Below are 16,789 nucleotides of genomic sequence, written 5' to 3'. Positions count from 1 at the left end.
TGTTAGATGGTACAGGTTTCCCATGCTGTGTGTAGCAGAACCGGATACAGTGTCCTATCCACTTTGAAATGGTCTGCTTTGAAATAGCCTTTCCCTGTGATCCTGCAGCATATGGCACAAACAATCTTTCAGTTTTTCTGAAAGTTTTTGTTTTGTCCAAGTAGAAGCGTAATTGCCTGTGTATGTCCAAGGAGTGTAGAAGTCTCTCCCCTTTATTATGGGGATTTGGATAAAAAGTTGGCAAGTGAATAGTTTGGTTAAGAGCCACACTGGATACCACCTTAGGCATAAAAGAAGGGTTTGTTCTTAAAGAAACCCTGTCTTGGTGAAAAATGATGAAAGGCTCCACTGCCATTAGTGCCTGAAGTTCTGAGACTCTTCGTGCTGAGGTTATTGCCAGGAGCAGAGCAGTTTTCCATGATACATATTTTAATTCTGCTGAATTGGCTGGCTCAAAAGGAGGTAAAGTGAGCTTTACCAAGACAAAATTGAGGTCCCAAGTAGGTGTTGGTGCTCTCCGGGGCGGTCTTATGTTTTTAGCCCCTCTGAGGTACTGCTTTAGCAATGGTTGAGAGAAAATAGGAGGATCTGTGGTGTAATGAGCCGAGATGGCAGAGGCGTGGATCTTAATGGATGAGAAGGATAGTCCTTTGTCCAGCATCTCAGTTAAATATTGTAGTATCTGAGGAATGTTAGGGACAAGAGGGTCAAGGCTTTGAGCCTGGTTCCAGGCACAGGATCTCTTCCACTTTTCTGAATAAGATTACCTGGTGTTAGGCCTCCTGGCCTTCAAAATGACATCCATAACAGCTTTAAAGAGAGGTATTGTCTGTTTGGCTAATGAATCTGCCATGCAGCCAGGTTTAAGGTTTTGAGCTGACTGTGCAGGATCTGATTGTTTTGTTGAGTCAGTAGTAGGTGTGGAATTTGAGGCAAAATCAAGGTGGGCCTTGAGCTAAGTTCTTTATGATTGGGTAACAATGCTGGCGTGGCCAGTTTGGAGCAATCGGAATCATCTGTGGTTTTTCTTGTCTGGCTTTTAGGAGTACCTTTGAAAGGAGAGGCAGAGGTGGGAAGGCATAAACTTTTAGGCTTTTCCAGCTGAATGAAAGAGCATCCACTTTCCATGCTTGTGTGTGATAAGTCCTTGTGCAGAATTTTTGTAGTTGGCAATTCAGTGGGGAGGCAAAAAGATCTATGTCCAGGCACCCCCATTTTTGCATTATCATGCTGAAAAACTTGTGGATTTCATTTCCACTCGTGAGGATCCATGATGTTTCTGCTTAAGTCGTCTACCAGAGTATTTTTCTTTCCTGGCAGGAATTGTGCTTGCAGATGAACTTGATAAGTTAGAGCTGTGTTCCACAAGGTCATGGCTTGTCTGCATAGGAGGTAAGAATGAGTGCCCCCTTGCTTGTTTATGTACCACATTACTGTGGTGTTGTCTGTCTTTAATAATAATTGTCCTGGATGCAGAAGGTCCTTGAAAGCTGTTAGGGCATTTTGTACAGCCAACATCTTTTTTTGATTGATGTGAAGATGCATTTGGTCTGTGGTCCATTTGCCCTGAAAACATTTTCCTGCCATGTGAGCTCCCCAGGCCTAATCCGAAGCATCTGTTGTTAAAGTCTGCCTGGCTGTGGGAAGAGTGAAAGGCTGACCCTTGTTGAGGTGACATGCCTGTGCCCACCATCGAAACTCCTGTTGTAGGAAGGGAATTAGTGGTATTACTGTTTCCAAGCTGTGAGAGTGTTGAGTCCAAACACTTTTTAGGTACCACTGTAATTTCCTCATATGCAGTCTGGCATATGGAATTAGTAGTATGCAGGATGCCATGAATCCCAAGGCCTGCAGAATTTGTTGCCATCAATTGAAAATAAAGAGTCAGTTGTCCTTGTTTGTCTGGCGTGAGATAAGCCATCTGGGCCATTGTATTTAAGCTGGCACCCTGGAATATTATCTGTTGTGAGGGCACTAGTTTTGACTTCTTTTCGTTTACTGTGTACCCTAGGCAAATTAGCAACCTTTTTACAAACGCCAGATGCTTTAGAAGAATGTCCTTGCTCTCTGCTTGAATCAGGCAGACGTCCAGGTATGGATATATTTGAATTCCTTTTTGTCTGCAAAATGCAATTACTGGTGACAGGCATATTGGACGCAGTAGATAAGCCAAAGGGCAGTGCAGAGAATTGGTAGTGCATTGAACCAGCTATGAATCTGAGGTATCTTCTGCAATTTTGTCTGACAGGGACGTGCAGGTACACCTCTTTGAGGTCCAAAGTAACAAGCCAAGCTTTCTTGCCCAACATGGGAAGGAGCTGCTGCAGTGTCAACATTTTGAATTTCGGAACATCCAGGTAAGTATTTAGAGTAGAAAGGTCTAGTATGGGTCTCCAGGCTTTGTCCTTTCTGGGGACCAGGAAGAGTCTTGAGTAAAATCCTTGTCCTTGTTCCTGCTGTGGCACTTTTTGAATAGCTCTCATGTCCATGAGGGTTGTAATTTGCTTTTGTGCCTCTGCCCATTTATTTTGTGGCAGGTCTGGTATTCCTTTTAGCCTTGGTAAAGTGTGAAAGTAGAACCTGTAACCTTGAGACACAATATTCAGAACCCATTTGTCTTGGGTGATTGCTTGCCAGTTTTGTGAAAAAAGTGCTAGTTTCCCCCCTAAGGGAGCTGCCAAAAGGGAAGAGCTTGGCATTGGAAGGGGGGAAGTCATTGGGACTTGTCTTCCCCTCCTACTGGGGTTGAAGTACCCCACTGTCGTGGTCTGTAAGAGCCTTGGGGCTGAGATCTGCCTCTTGGGCGTCTATATCTGCTTCTTTTTGGCCTGTCTGACACTGGAAAGGTCCAATTTTTTGTAGGCCAATTCCTGCTAAATCAAGGTGGCTGTACCTGTAAGAAATCCTTCACTGTTTGCATAAATTTTGCCTTATCCTCCATTTTCTTTAATACCTGTTCTGCCTTAACACCAAATAAAATATCCTGCTGTAAAGGAGCATCCAATAATTTTGCCTTAGCATGATCTGGTAAACTTTGTTCTTTTAACCAAGCATGCCTTTGAATCACAGATCCTGTAACTGCTGCTCTACAAGAAGCCTCTAATGAATCAAAACCACATGTATGCTTTCCCACTTGTTCAGTTGCATGCAATAAATCCTGCATTTCCTTATAGTTAGGTTGTTCTGCACTTGTACTCATTTTCTGTTTTAACTGAGACAGTACATATTGTTGATATTTAAGCATGTGCAATTTAAAGCCCTCACTGCTAAAGTTGCAGAGGTGTAAACTTTCTTCCCTCATCTGTCTAATGCTCTAGAATCCCTGTCAGAGGGAACTGGATTTTTAGCCGTGGAAGCCTTTACCCGTTTGGGACCCTGGGAAATAGTTTCTGGGTCAGCAACAGGGTTTTTATAAAGAAATTTGTGAGAGTCAGGGACTCTGTAGTACCTGTCTGGCTTGACTGGAGCAGGGGGTAAAGAATCAGGATTTAAACTGGATTCAGAAAACACACCATCCACAATATCCAACACTGGCGGAATAGCAAGGGGCCTGTGCTGAGGCAATAAAAGAATGTCTCTGAGCCTTTTCTTGGATTCTGAGTAATCCAGGCCCTCCCAATGGAAATGCTCCCTCATGGTATGTAAAGTTTCCCCAAAAGAATAATCCTCAGGAGGAGAGGCTGAAGGAATTGATTCTTCAGCATCTGAGTCCTCATGGGGGGGGGGGGGTACAGATTATCCCTGGTCTGAAGAGGAATCACAATATATAGAAACCTAGTCAGAGGAATCATAGTCTGTATCCTGCCTAGGCCTTTTATCAGGAGGGGATGGGAACCCCTGATCGGAGTAATTAAGTATTCGACTATTTTGAGCATCTGCTTTTTAGGCATGGAGGCCTGTCCAGGTGAATGCTGTACTTGCTTCTTTGTCTTTAATGTAGTTTTAGACTTGGCTGTAGTTGCAATGGTAAGTTGTGAAGGTCTGAAAACACCCTCAGAAGCCGATGCCTGCTCAGCGGCTCAGGACCCATCTGAAGGGTTAGTCTCCATAGGCCCAACACCTTGAGTATCCAGAGGCCTAGGCACCGACATGTGGGAGTCGGTAGCGGCCTGTGGCTCTGAGGTAGCGGGTGTCAGGGGCTGCGAAAGCGCCTCACTGAGAACCGGCGACTGGCCTAGAAGAGGTTTCTTCGTCAGTTTTGGGCCTCGGATGCCTGTCCTTATCCTTGTCTTTGTGTTTTTTGTGAATTCCAGTTGTCAGTTGTTCCGACGGCATGATATAATTAAACCTTCGGCCAAAGTAATGCCGAGCAAAATCAAACCAACGTTTAATATTGCGTTTGTTAAATCTAGCACAAAACCTACAACTAGTGACGTCTGGGCCTAGGCATGGAATACAGTAAGAACGAAAATCCTTATGAGGTATTTGCTTCCCACAAGAAATACAATTATTAACTTTTACTGACATCGGTCTGAGGCAAGAAAAACTTTCCCCAACGGGGTACTTAGCTTTATTAAAGACTTCGGTTCTGAAAATCGAATTTGATATCTCAGGAGTCGGCCGACTGGCACTTGCGAACTGCTTTTGCTTTGGGCACTGCGCGGCAAGAAAGACTGAAGAAAATGGAGTCGGCTGCTTCTTATATACCCCTGACGCACTGACATCAGGGAGGAGGCGACAGCAACCGACGTCAGACCAAGACTTTGGAACTCTGGCCGACTGCGGGACGGCCTGACGGCAGGATAACCCAAGTGTAATGACTGCAGCAGTGAAACACGATGAACATCAGCAGCCCTGCAAGAGGCCTCTAATGAATCAAAACCACATTGCAAAGTATGTTTTCCAACTTGTTCAGCAGAATGCATTAAATCCTGTAATTCTTTTTTTCCACAGTCAGGAATCAACATAATTTTCTGTTTGAGCAGTCCAATAACAAGTTGCTGATACTTTAACATATGAATCTGACAGTTTAAAGCCCTAATGGCCAAGGTTGCAGAAGTGTAAACCATCTATCCAGCGCCCTGGAGTCTCTATCAGAAGGGGTAGGATTTTTAGCAGTAGAAGCCTTAATGCCCTTGGGCCCCTGTGAAATAGTCTCTGGATCTGCAACAAGATTTTTGAAAAGGAGCTTGTCGGACTCAGGGACCCTGTAGTATCTGTCAGGTTTTCTGGGAGCAGGAGGATAAGCTAAAGGCCTATGCTGAGGTAGGAAAAGGAAATCCCTAAGCCTCTTTTTTGAATCAGAAAAATCCTGGCTTTCCCAGTAGAAATGCTCCCTTAGAGTATGTAAGGTTTCCCCAAAAGAAAAATCCTCAGGAGGGGAAGCAGAGGGAATGTAGTCCTCTGCATCAGAATCTTCATAAGTAGATAAGAGCAAATCCAGATTGTCAGAAGAATCAGAAAAGTACAGTTGTGTACCTACCATAAATGTAGATGTTCGAGTGTATTCACTGTTGCAGTCATTACTCTTGGGTTATCCTGCTGGCAGGCTGCCCGCAGTTGGCCCGAGTTCCAAAGTCTAGGTCCAGCGTTGGTTGCTGTCGCCTCTTCCCTGACGTCAGTGCGCTAGGGGTATAAAAGATGCAGCCGATGCCATTTTCTTCAGTTTTTCTTCCCCCAGATGTCAGGTGCCCCAAATAGGTAGGCTGAAAAATATATCAATAAGAAATGCATACACAAAAATACCATTTCCTTCATCTACAAGCAAATACACCAAAAAGGTTGTATAGAATAGCGAAGTGCAGATAAGTCCCAGCAAAGAGAAGGGGGAAGGTGGGTGGGTAACCTGGACTGCAACAGTGAATACACTCGAACATCTACATTTATGGTAGGTACACAACTGTGCTATGTTCATCGTGTTTCACTGTTGCAGTCATTACTCTTGGGTTGAATCCCAAAGCTGAGGAAGGGTGGCTGGGCTAAATAGGATTAGGAGAGGCTATGAGGCCCTGCATAACTGCAGTGGCAAAGCCTGCTCTAGACTTAGAGTAGAGAGGCAAGTGGTATTGCTTTGTAAATGTGTGCACTGAACTCAAAGTTGCAGCCTCTAAGATTTCTTTGGTTGGTACTCCCCTGAGGAAAGGCTGCTGCTCTGGTGGAATGAGGCCTAATGCCCTTAGGCACTGATTTGCCATGTTGAGAATAGCAGAAACAGATGCAATGGCCTATCCATTTAGAAATAGTCTGTTTTGAGATAGCCTTTCCTTGTGATCCTGCAGCATATGACACTAGAAGTTGCTCAGTCTTTCTGAAAGCTTTAGTTCTGTCCAAGTAGAAACGTAACTGCCTGTGTATGTGCAAAGAATGCAGAATTTTCTCACCCTTGTTCTGTGGATTTGGGTAAAAGGTAGGCAAGTAAATGGTTTGATTGAGGGCCACACAGTGGACACCACCTTAGGCATAAATGTAGGGTTTGTCATCAGAGAAACCCTGTCTGGATGAAAAATGATGAAAGGTTTCACAGCCATGAGTGCTTGTAACTCCGAGACTCGCCGTGCAGAAGTAATGGCTAGGAGCAGAGCTGTTTTCCAGGATAAGAATTTAATACCCGTTGTTGATGCTGGCTCGAAAGGAGGCAGTGTGAGTTTTTCTAAAACAAAATTGAGGTCCCAGGCTGGAATTGGTGCTCTCCTTGGAGGCCTAATGTTTTTGGCCCCTCTGAGGTACTGCCTTATTGAAGGGTGAGAAAAGATAGGTGGTTCCATATTGTAATGTGCAGAAATGGCAGAGGCATGAATCTTAATTGATGAGAAAGAAAGGCCTTTGTTCAGCATCTCAGTCAGGTATTGTAAAATCTGAGGAATGTTTGGTACAGTCATGTCAATGCCTTGGTTCCTGGTTCCAAGCACAGAATCTCTTCCATTTTTCTGCATAAGACTTTCTGGTGCTGGGCCTCCTGGCCTCCAAGATAACATCCATAACAGCTTTTGAAAGAGGAGTGTTCAGAATGGCTACATTATCCGCCATGCTGCCAGATTTAAGGTCCTGAGTTGGCTGTGCAGGATCTGACTGTTTTGTTGGGTCAGTAAGTGAGAAGTTCGAGGCAATATCCATGCTGGACCTTATAGGCTCATAGGTTGGTACTGGGCTATCTGCCCGAAGGCATATATTAGCCCAGCCACATTGTACGGTATTCACCGCCCCTTTAGTAGTTCCCTAGACCCTTGTACTAGCAGCTAGTACCCTTGTCCCCTATCTAGTAGTGCTGTTGGTGTGATCCACAGTGTGAACCTTCTGTTACCCATCCACTCATCAAGGTTCCTCTTGAAGAGTAATAGTGAGGGGCTCTGTCTTATGTAGATCGGGACCCTGTTCCATAGTAAGGGAAGTCACTGCGAAGGGAATCTATCCCTCCAGCATGTTCTATTTATTGTTGTGTTGCGGTTTATATCCCTAGAGCATGTAGCTCAAGTAGATTTGGTTTTGCTAAGATGGAGCATGTTCAACAATTCTGGGTTGGACATGGCTCTGTACGTTAGACAGAGATCGCCTCTGAGAAAGCGGTATGTAACAGAGAACAGTCTTAGCTTTTTCAATCGTGCTGCATACGGCAACTGTTTGAGGCCAGTAATCCTCTTGGTTAGGTACCTTTGTGGTCTCTCCAGCTGCTGGAGATGTCTAGCCAGGTACATTCCAATTAGTGCATTGTACTCAATAATGGGTCTGATGAGGGAAGAGTAGAGGGGCACCATTACATCCTTAGAGCTTGATGCGAACCCTTTCGTGATCAGATGGGTCACATAGAAGGATTTTCTAACCACTTTGGCAACATGTTTATCAAAGGAAAGCTGACTATCTACTTGGGTCCCTAGATCCCTTATTTCTTCTTCAGATTTCAGGGGATTACCTCCTACGTTGTAGTTTGTGGGTACTCTGTTTTTTCCAAAGGGGATTACTACCCATTTTTTTGCATTTAGCTTGAGACCATGGCTTTGACACCATGCATCAGTCTCATTTAGGCCCTTCTGGAGGATCTCCATGTCGGCCGGAGACTCTATTATAGCACCCAATTTGCAGTCGTTCGCAAACTTAGTCAGCCACAGCCCTTCCGTGCTTGCCTGTACTTCTGAGAAGTATATGCCAACAGGAGGGGCCCCAGGACAGAGCCCTGAGGCACACCACTCGTTACTGGTCTGGATTCGGACATAGATCCCACTACTCTTATTTTTATGGGATCTGTCTGAGAGCCAGTTTGCGATCCATCTTGTGAAGTAAAGTTTTTTACCCAGGCTTGCGAGCTTATCAATAATACCTGAATGGGGAATGGTATCAAATGCTTTAGCAAGGTCAAGGTAAGCCGTGTGTACCTCCTTTCCCTTATCTATAGCCTGAGTAACTGTCTCAAAGAATTCCACCAGGTTCAGGACGTATGACCTGCCCTTGACGAAGCCGAACTGTGTGGGATCCAGCGACTGGAGGTTCCCAATCTCTCCATTTAGGAGTTCCATAATGATCCGCTCCATAGCCTTACAGATCAGACTGGTCAGGCTTATTGGTCGGTAGTTCCCAGGGTCAGTTGTGGCCCCACCCTTGTGTAGCGGGACCACCATTGCCGTGCGCCATTCTATGGGCACATATCCTGTGGAGAGGCTGAGACTGAAAAGGATATTAAGATGAGGGGTTAATTCCTTTTGGAGCTCGCGTATGACACAGCCTGGGACACCATCTGGTCCCATGGAGGCAGTGTTTTTAGCTTTAGATAGAGCCTTGTTAACCAATGTATCAGTAATAATTGGACTTACACAATCCCCTAGAATGGTAATAGGCCCTGTAGGTGGGTGAGGGGGGTGTGGGGTGGAATTTGCACTGAACCTGTCAGCCAAGATGTTGGCAATGTCAGAAGGGTCAGTGTATTTTGTTCCATTTTGTACTAGTTCAGAACAGACCTGAGCGTTGCCATTTAGGTTTTTGACATAGCCATAGAAGGCCTTATGGTTATCCTTGGCATCCTTGGCAACTTTCTTTTCAAAATTAGCTTTAGTTGACTTGATGAGGGCCCATAATTTCTTACTAATGCTGATCACGGATGATTTTTCTACTTGAGATTTGGCCTTTTTTTCTATAAGTCTCCTCCTTTTATTGTAAAGTTTGCTTATGGCCGGGGTCCACCAGACTGGTTTCTTCTTGCTTGAGGAAGGAGTCTTGGTTTTATTTGGGATAGCACGGTCCATGCAATCCTGAAGATGCATATAGAGTGCCTTGAGACAAGATCTTCAAGGATTGGGTACCAGTGCTGGCGTGGCCAGTCTGGTGCAATCAGAATAATTTTTGGCTTCTCTTGTCTGACCTTTACGAGTACTCTGGGAAGGAGAGGTAGTGGGAGAAAAGCATATATTGTTGGATTTTTCCAGCTGAATGACAGGGCGTCCACTTTCCATGCTTGCTTGTGGTGAATCCTTGTGCAAAATCTCTGCAATTGACAGTTGTGAGGGGAGGCAAATAGATCTATATCTGGGCATCCACATTTCCTTATCATCATCCTGAAGACTTGTGGATCCAGTTTCCATTCGTGGGATCGATGAGGTTTCTGCTTAGTTCGTCTACCAGAGTATTTGTTTTTCCTGGCAGGAATTGTGCTTGCAGGTGAACCTGAAAGGCCAGTGCTGTGTCCCATAATGTCATTGCTTGTCTGCAGAGGGGGTAGGAATGAGTACCTCCCTGCTTGTTTATGTACCACATGACCGTAGTGTTGTCTGTCTTTATCAGTAATTGTCCTGGAAGAAGCAGGTCCTTGAAAGCTGTCAGGGCATTTTGAACAGCTAGCATCTCTTTTTGATTGATGTGAAGATGCATCTGGTTTGCAGGCCATGTGCCCTGAATACATTTTCCGGACGTATGGGCCCCCCACGCATAATCTGATGCATCCGTTGTCAGTGTGTCTGGTTGTGGGTAAACTGAATGGCAGACCCTTGTTGTGGTGACAGGCTAATGCCCACCAACGAAACTCCTGTTGTAGGCAGGGAATGAGTGCAATTACTGTCTCCAGGCTGTGGCAATGCTGAGTCCAAACACTTTTCAGATACCATTGTAGTTTCCTCATATGCAGTCTGGCATATGGAATTAGTAGAATGCAGGATGTCATGAAACCCAAGGCCTGCAGGATTTTCCTTGCAGATAAGTGGGTTTTTGTTGCCAATTTCTTGAAGTATGTAGTCAGTTGTTTTTGTTTGTCTGGTGTGAGATAAGCTATCTGGGCAGTTGTATTTAAGCATGCGCCCAGGAATATTATCTCTTGAGAGGGCACTAGTTTTGATTTCTTTTCGTTTACTGTGTACCCTACGCCAATTAGTAATCTTTTTACAAACGCCAGATGCTTTAGAAGAGTGTCTTTGTTCTCTGCTTGAATTAGGCAGTCGTCCAAGTAGGGATAAATTTGAACTCCTTTTTGTCTGCAAAACACAATTACTGGTGCCAGGCATTTTGTAAAGACCCTGGGCGCAGTAGATAAGCCAAAGGGCAGTGCAGAGAATTGGTAATGCATTGAGCCAGCTATGAATCTGAGGTATCTCCTGCAAGATCGTCTGATTGGGACATGCAGGTATGCCTCTTTTAGGTCCAAAGTTACTAGCCAAGCCCTCTTGCCCAGCATGGGCAGTAGCTGCTGAAGAGTCAACATCTTGAATTTTTGAACTTCCAGAAACGTATTTAGTATAGATAGGTCCAGAATTGGTCTCCATGTTTTGTCCTTCCTGGGTACTAGAAAAAGTCTGGAGTAAAATCCTTGCCCCTGCTGTTGTTGTGGTACTTGCTGAATGGCCCTCATGTCCATGAGGGCTGTAATTTGTTTTTGTGCCTCTGCCCATTGATTGTGTGGCAGGTCTGGCATGCCCTTTGACCTTGGTAGGGTGTGAAAGTGGAACCTGTAGCCTTGGGACACTATGTTCAGAACCCATTTGTCTTGGATAACCATTTGCCAATTTGATGAAAAAAGTGCTAGTTTTCCTCCTAAGGGGGCTGTCAAAAGAAAACTGCTTGGAACTGGTAGAGGAAAGTCATTGGGACTGTTTCCTGCAAGGCTGTGATTTCTCTTCTCCGCTTTTGGAGGTAGGAGCACCCCATTGTTTAGGTCTGTATGAGCCTTGGGGCTGTGATCTGCCTCTTTGTGGCCTGTCTGAGACTGGAAAAGACCAATTTTTAGAAGGCCAGTTCCTGCTAAACCTGGGTGGCTGTACCTGTATGAAATCCTTGACTGTCTGCATGGATTTTGCTTTATCCTCCATTTTTTTCAACACCTCTTCTGCTTTAGTACCAAACAAAGTATCATGCTGTAATGGTGCATCTAATAATTTTGCTTTAACATGATCAGGCAGATTTTGTTCCTTTAACCAAGCATGCCTTCTAATAACAGAACCTGTAACAGCAGCCCTGCAAGAGGCCTCCAGTGAATCATAACCACATTGCAAAGTATGCTTTCCCACTTGTTCAGTTGCATGCAATAAATCCTGCAATTCCTTGTTCTCTGAACATTCAGTATTTGTCAACATTTTCTGTTTAAGTAGTGACATTAAATATTGCTGATATTTAAGCATATGAAATTGACAATTTAAAGCCCTTACAGCCAGGGTGGCAGAAGTGTATACTTTTGCCCCCATCTGTCTAGAGCCCTAGAATCCCTATCAGAGGGGACAAGGTTTTTTGCAGTGGAAGCCTTAACCCCCTTAGGACCCTGAGATATAGTTTCTGGGTCAGCAGTGGGGTTTTTATATAAGAATTTATGAGAATCAGGGACCCTGTAGTATCTGTCTGGCTTAGCAGGTGCAGGGGGTAAAGAGTCAGGGGATAGTCCGGACTCTGTAAATACATCATCTACAATATCTAAAACAGGAGGAATGGCAAGGGGTCTATGCTGAGGAAGAAGCAGGAAGTCTCTGAGCCTTTTCTTAGACTCAGAATAATCTTGGCTCTCCCAGTGGAAATGCTCCCTCATAGTTTGCAGTGTTTCCCCAAAGGAATAGTCCTCAGGAGGAGAGGCTGATGGAATGGATTCTTCAGCATCAGAATCCTCACAGGGAAGCATGGAGAAATCCTGTTCAGAAGAGGAATCAGAGGAAATAGATACCTGATCAGAAGAATCATACTCTGTCTCTTGCCTAGGCCTCTTATCAGGAGGTGGATGGGAGCCCCTGATCAAAGTAATTAGGTCTTTGGCCATTTTGAGCATCTGTTTTTTAGGCATGGAAGTCTGAATAGGAGAATGCTGTACTTGTTTCTTTGTCTTTAGAGCTGCTTTAGTCTTTGCCTTTGAAGCTGAGTGTGTCTTAATATATAGTTGTGTAGGTCTGAAGACACCCTCAGAAGCCGATGCCTGCTCAGCGGCTCCGGACCCATCTGAGGGATTGATTTCTGAGTGTCCAATACCTTGAGTATCCAGAGGCCCAGTCGGCTCCATGTGGGAGTCGGTAGCGGCCTGTGGCTCTGAGGTAGCGGGTGCCAGGGGCTGCGAAAGCGCCTCACTGAGAACCGGCGAATGGCCTAGAAGAGGCTTCATCATTGGTTTTGAACCTCGGATGCCTATCATTGTCCCTGTCCTTGCATCTTTTGTAAACTCCGGTTGTCGGCTGTTCCGCCGGCATTATATAATTAAATCTTCGGCCAAAGTAATGAAAAGCAAAATCGAACCGACGCTTGATAGTGCGCTGGTTGAATCTAGCACAAAACCGACAGCTAGCAATGTTGTGATCAGGGCCTAGGCAAGGAATACAGTAAGAGTGAAAATCCTTATGAGGTATTTGCTTCCCACAAGAAATACAATTGTTAATTTTTTCTGACATCGGTCTGGAGCAAGAAAAAAGTTTCCCCAACGGGGTACTTAGCTTTAATGAAGACTTCAGTTCTGAAATTCAGCTTTGAAAATCTCAGGAGTCGGCCGACCGGCACTTGCGAACTGCTTTTGCTTCGGGCACCGTGCGGCAAGAAAGACTGGAGAAAATGGCGTTGGCTGCATCTTTTACACCCCTGACGCAATGACATCAGGGAAGAGGCGACAGCAACCGACGACGGACCTAGACTTTGGAACTCGGGCAGACTGCGGTTAGCCTGCCAGCAGGATAATGCAACAGTAATGACTGCAACAGTGAAACACGAACATCAACAGAATCCTGATCAGAAGATTCATAATCAACTTCAGTCCTAGGCCTCTTAGAAGGGGGGGGGGGGTTGGCTACTCCTGATTACAGTTATTAGATCTTCAGCCATTCTTATTTGTTTTTTAAGCATACAGGCCTGAGCATGTGGCCTGGGCATCAGTTTTTTAGGCATGAATCGAGATTTAGGCATAAGTAAAGAAGGAGGCGTCGGTTTAATATGCAAGTCCATAGGCCTGAATACACCCTTAGAAGCCGATGCCTGCACAGCGGCTCTGGACCCATCCAAGGTAGAGACATCCGTGGGTTCCATAGTTGAAGCATCTCACGGCATACCGGACTCCGAATGGGTCTCAGTACAGGCCAGTGAATCAGAAGTAGCGGGTATCAGGGGCTGTGAAAGCGCCTCACTGAGTACCGGCGAACTGGCAACGGGCTTAGGAGAAGTGTTGTCAGCAGTTTTGGACCTCGGCGTCTGTCTCTGTCTTTATCTTTGCGTATTTTCAGAATCCCGGTAGTCGGATGGCTAACTGATGACATTTCTGGATAATTAAACAAAGAACAGAAATATTTAGAGATGAAAATTTACTGACAAAGGATAGTGCGCTGATTAAATAAAGCACAAAACCGACAGCACGGTACGTCGTGGTCAGGGCCTAGGCAAGGAATACAGTATGAATGAAAATATTTATGAGGTATTTGCTTTCCACAAGTAATGCAATTATTAACTTTTACTGACATCAGTAAGGAGCAAGAAAAAGTTTCCCCAACGGGGTACTTAGCTTTAGTTCAAGACTTCGGTTCTGAAACTCGAAAACGAAAATTTCAGGAGTCGGCCGACCGGCACTTGCGAACTGCTTCTGCTTCAGGCACCGCACGGCAAGAAAGACTGATGTAATGGCGTCGGCTGCATGTTTTATACTCCTGATGACCTGACGTCATGGAATAAGGGACAGCAAACGACGCAGGACCCAAGACTTTGTTAATCAGGCCAACTGAGGGCTACCTGCAAGCAGATATCACAAATGTAATGACTGCAACAGTGAAACACAAAGAACATCTATGTTTTTCCTTGACATTTCCTAAAGTGTAATTACATACACCTTCAAACACCTCTAGAAAACATAGTCTAATGCATTACAGTATACTCACTACAAACTATTTAACAAAAAGTTTGCAATATTAGCCACCATTTACCCGTCAAAGGGTAAATGCATCTTCATAATGTGAATTAGTACTACTGCTTTACTTTAAAAGAATGCCAAAGAACCAGAGAAAATTGAGACTTTGCTATTATTAATCTTCTGACATTTTAATGCAATATTAACAGCTGGAAACCATTATGCCATTATTATGTATAAACACAAATAATCACTCGCAAATCTTATAAAAGAGCTGTTTTCACAGTCATATGAATACGTACACAAAATGATGATGAAGGCCACGAGTCAAGTCCCCTAAACAGTCGATTTCTTAAAAATGATTTTCCTGCATGAAACAGAAAACGCTTATTACTGATAGTTTTCAGTACTTACACAAATGTAGCATAACTTTCAGGCAATCAGAATGTACATGTGTGTGGTACTCAGTGTAATAGGTGTGTGAGATAGTAAAACTGCCTTCTACAAGCTCAATATGTAGAGAGATCGACCTTCCAAGAAATGCTGCCACACAAAACTAAGGCAACAAAAAGGCAAAAGTAAACTATATCCTGAAGACTTGTTTTATTCCCACAGCCCCATAGTAATTCTAAACTAAATCACACAAAATGCTTGCGGTCACGAATGAAAACAGGCATTTGAGTCAACTTAAATTTACTTGGTTTAAAAGACTAGATACAGATATGCACTGCATCAGGGAAGGGAAGACGTAGGCTGTCCCCTTATCTTGACTTGTGTCGGCATAAATAATGATCTATAATTTGTGGCTTTTACTTTCTTCCCACCAGGCAGACTGTTAACGTCTAAAGAACAGGATAGGAAGACACTTCTGAAAAACAACAAAAATGATGCAAAAAGAACTCAAAAACAATTTTAACAAAACTGGCAAAGTGGGGATAGAAAAAACTGTGGCACTGGCTGCAAATTAACAGATTTGTGTGATAATTGAATGGTTAAGTACATTTCTTGGCCTAATGATCCAGAGAAAACGCTACAGGTCACATTTAAAAAAAATGCAATTAACCATCTAATTAAATCTTAAAACAGTTCAAAGAAATTATATGTATATCAATGTGTATATACAGTGGATAAAAAAAGCATACACACCCCTGTTAAAATGCCAGGTTTTTGTGATATAAAAAAATTAGATCACAATAAATCATTTCAAAACTTTTCCCACCTTTACTGTGACCTATAACCTGCACAATTCAATTGAAAAACAAGCAAATCTGTTAAGGGAAAAAAAATAAAAGAAAATAAAAAAAGTACAATATGCTGGCTGCATAAGTGTGCACACACTTAAATAATACTTTGTTGAAGCTCCTTTTGATTTTATTACAGTATTCAGTGTTCTTGGGTAGGAGTCTTATCAGCATGGCACATCTTCACTTGGCAATATTTGCCCACTCTTCCTTGCAAAAGTGCTCCAAATCTGTCAAATTGTGAGGACATCCTCTTGTGCACAGCCCTCTTCAGGTTACCCCACAGATTTTCTATTGGATTTAGGTCTGGGGTCTGGCTGGGCCATTCCAAAACTTTAATTTCTTTTGGTGAAGTCATTCTTTTGCTAATTTGGATGTATGCTTGGGGTCATTGTCATGTTGAAAGGTGAAATTCCTCTTCATCTTCAGCTTTCTGGCAGACGCCTGAAGGTTTTGGGCCAAAAGTGACTGGTATTTGGAACTGCTCATAATTCCCTCCACCTTGACTAAAGCCCCAGTTCCAGCTGAAGAAAAGCAACCCCAAAGCATGATACTGCCACCACCATGCTTCACCATGGAGATGGCGTTCTTTTGGTGATGCGAAGTGTTGTTTTTACGCCAAATATACCTTTTGGTATTGTGGCCAAAAAGTTCAACCTTAGTCTCATCAGACCATAACACATTTTCCCACATGCTTTTGAAAGACTTGATGTATTATTTTGCATATTTTAGCTGGACCTGGATGTTTTTCTGTGCAAGAAAAGGTTTCCGTCTTGCAACCCTACCCCATAGTCCAGACATATGGAGAATACAGAAGATTGTTGTCATATGTAGTACACAAACAGGACGTGCCAGAAATTCATGCAGCTCCTTCAGTGTTGCTGTAGGTCTCTTAGCAGCCTCCCTGACTAGTTTTCGTCTTGTCTTTTCATCAATTTTGGAGGGATGTCCAGTTCTTTGCAATGTCACTGTTGTCCCATTTTTTTCCTCCTCTTTTCAATGACCATCTTCACTATGTTCCATGGTATATCCAATGCTGTGGAAATTTTTTTTTTGTACCCTTCTCCTGACTGATGCCTTTCAACAATAAGATCCCTTTGATGCTTTGTACATTCTCTGCAAACCATGGTTTTTGCTGTAGCAGGCACCCGAGTAAATGTCAGGAAAATCCTACTAGGACAGCTGAACTTTATTTGGGGTTAATCAGAGTCTCTTTAATTGATGGCAGGTGTGTAGCCAAGAAGAATGAATGCTGTAATTAAATCAAAGGGTGCTTCAACAAAGTATTAGTTTAAGAGTGTGCACACTTATGCAACCAGCTTATTGTAAGTTTATTTATTTTTTT

General features: G+C 43.8%; 1 protein-coding gene across 1 annotated transcript in view; it reads right to left on the bottom strand.

The window, feature by feature from the left end:
- Positions 1-16,789, bottom strand: part of RB1CC1 (RB1 inducible coiled-coil 1) — a gene marked incomplete in the record, with an annotated part of 2,392,675 nt that overhangs the window by 1,027,787 nt on the left and 1,348,099 nt on the right. Inside the window, 1 exon segment of the mRNA XM_044061705.1 lies at positions 14,506-14,570. Coding sequence (XP_043917640.1) covers positions 14,506-14,570 — 65 coding nt within the window.

The sequence above is a fragment of the Protopterus annectens genome, chromosome 2.part0 (assembly GCF_019279795.1).
Source record: "Protopterus annectens isolate FY-2018-M chromosome 2.part0, PAN1.0, whole genome shotgun sequence".
Classification (NCBI taxonomy): Eukaryota; Metazoa; Chordata; order Ceratodontiformes; family Protopteridae; genus Protopterus; species Protopterus annectens.
This window is presented reverse-complemented; position numbering and strand designations above follow the sequence as displayed.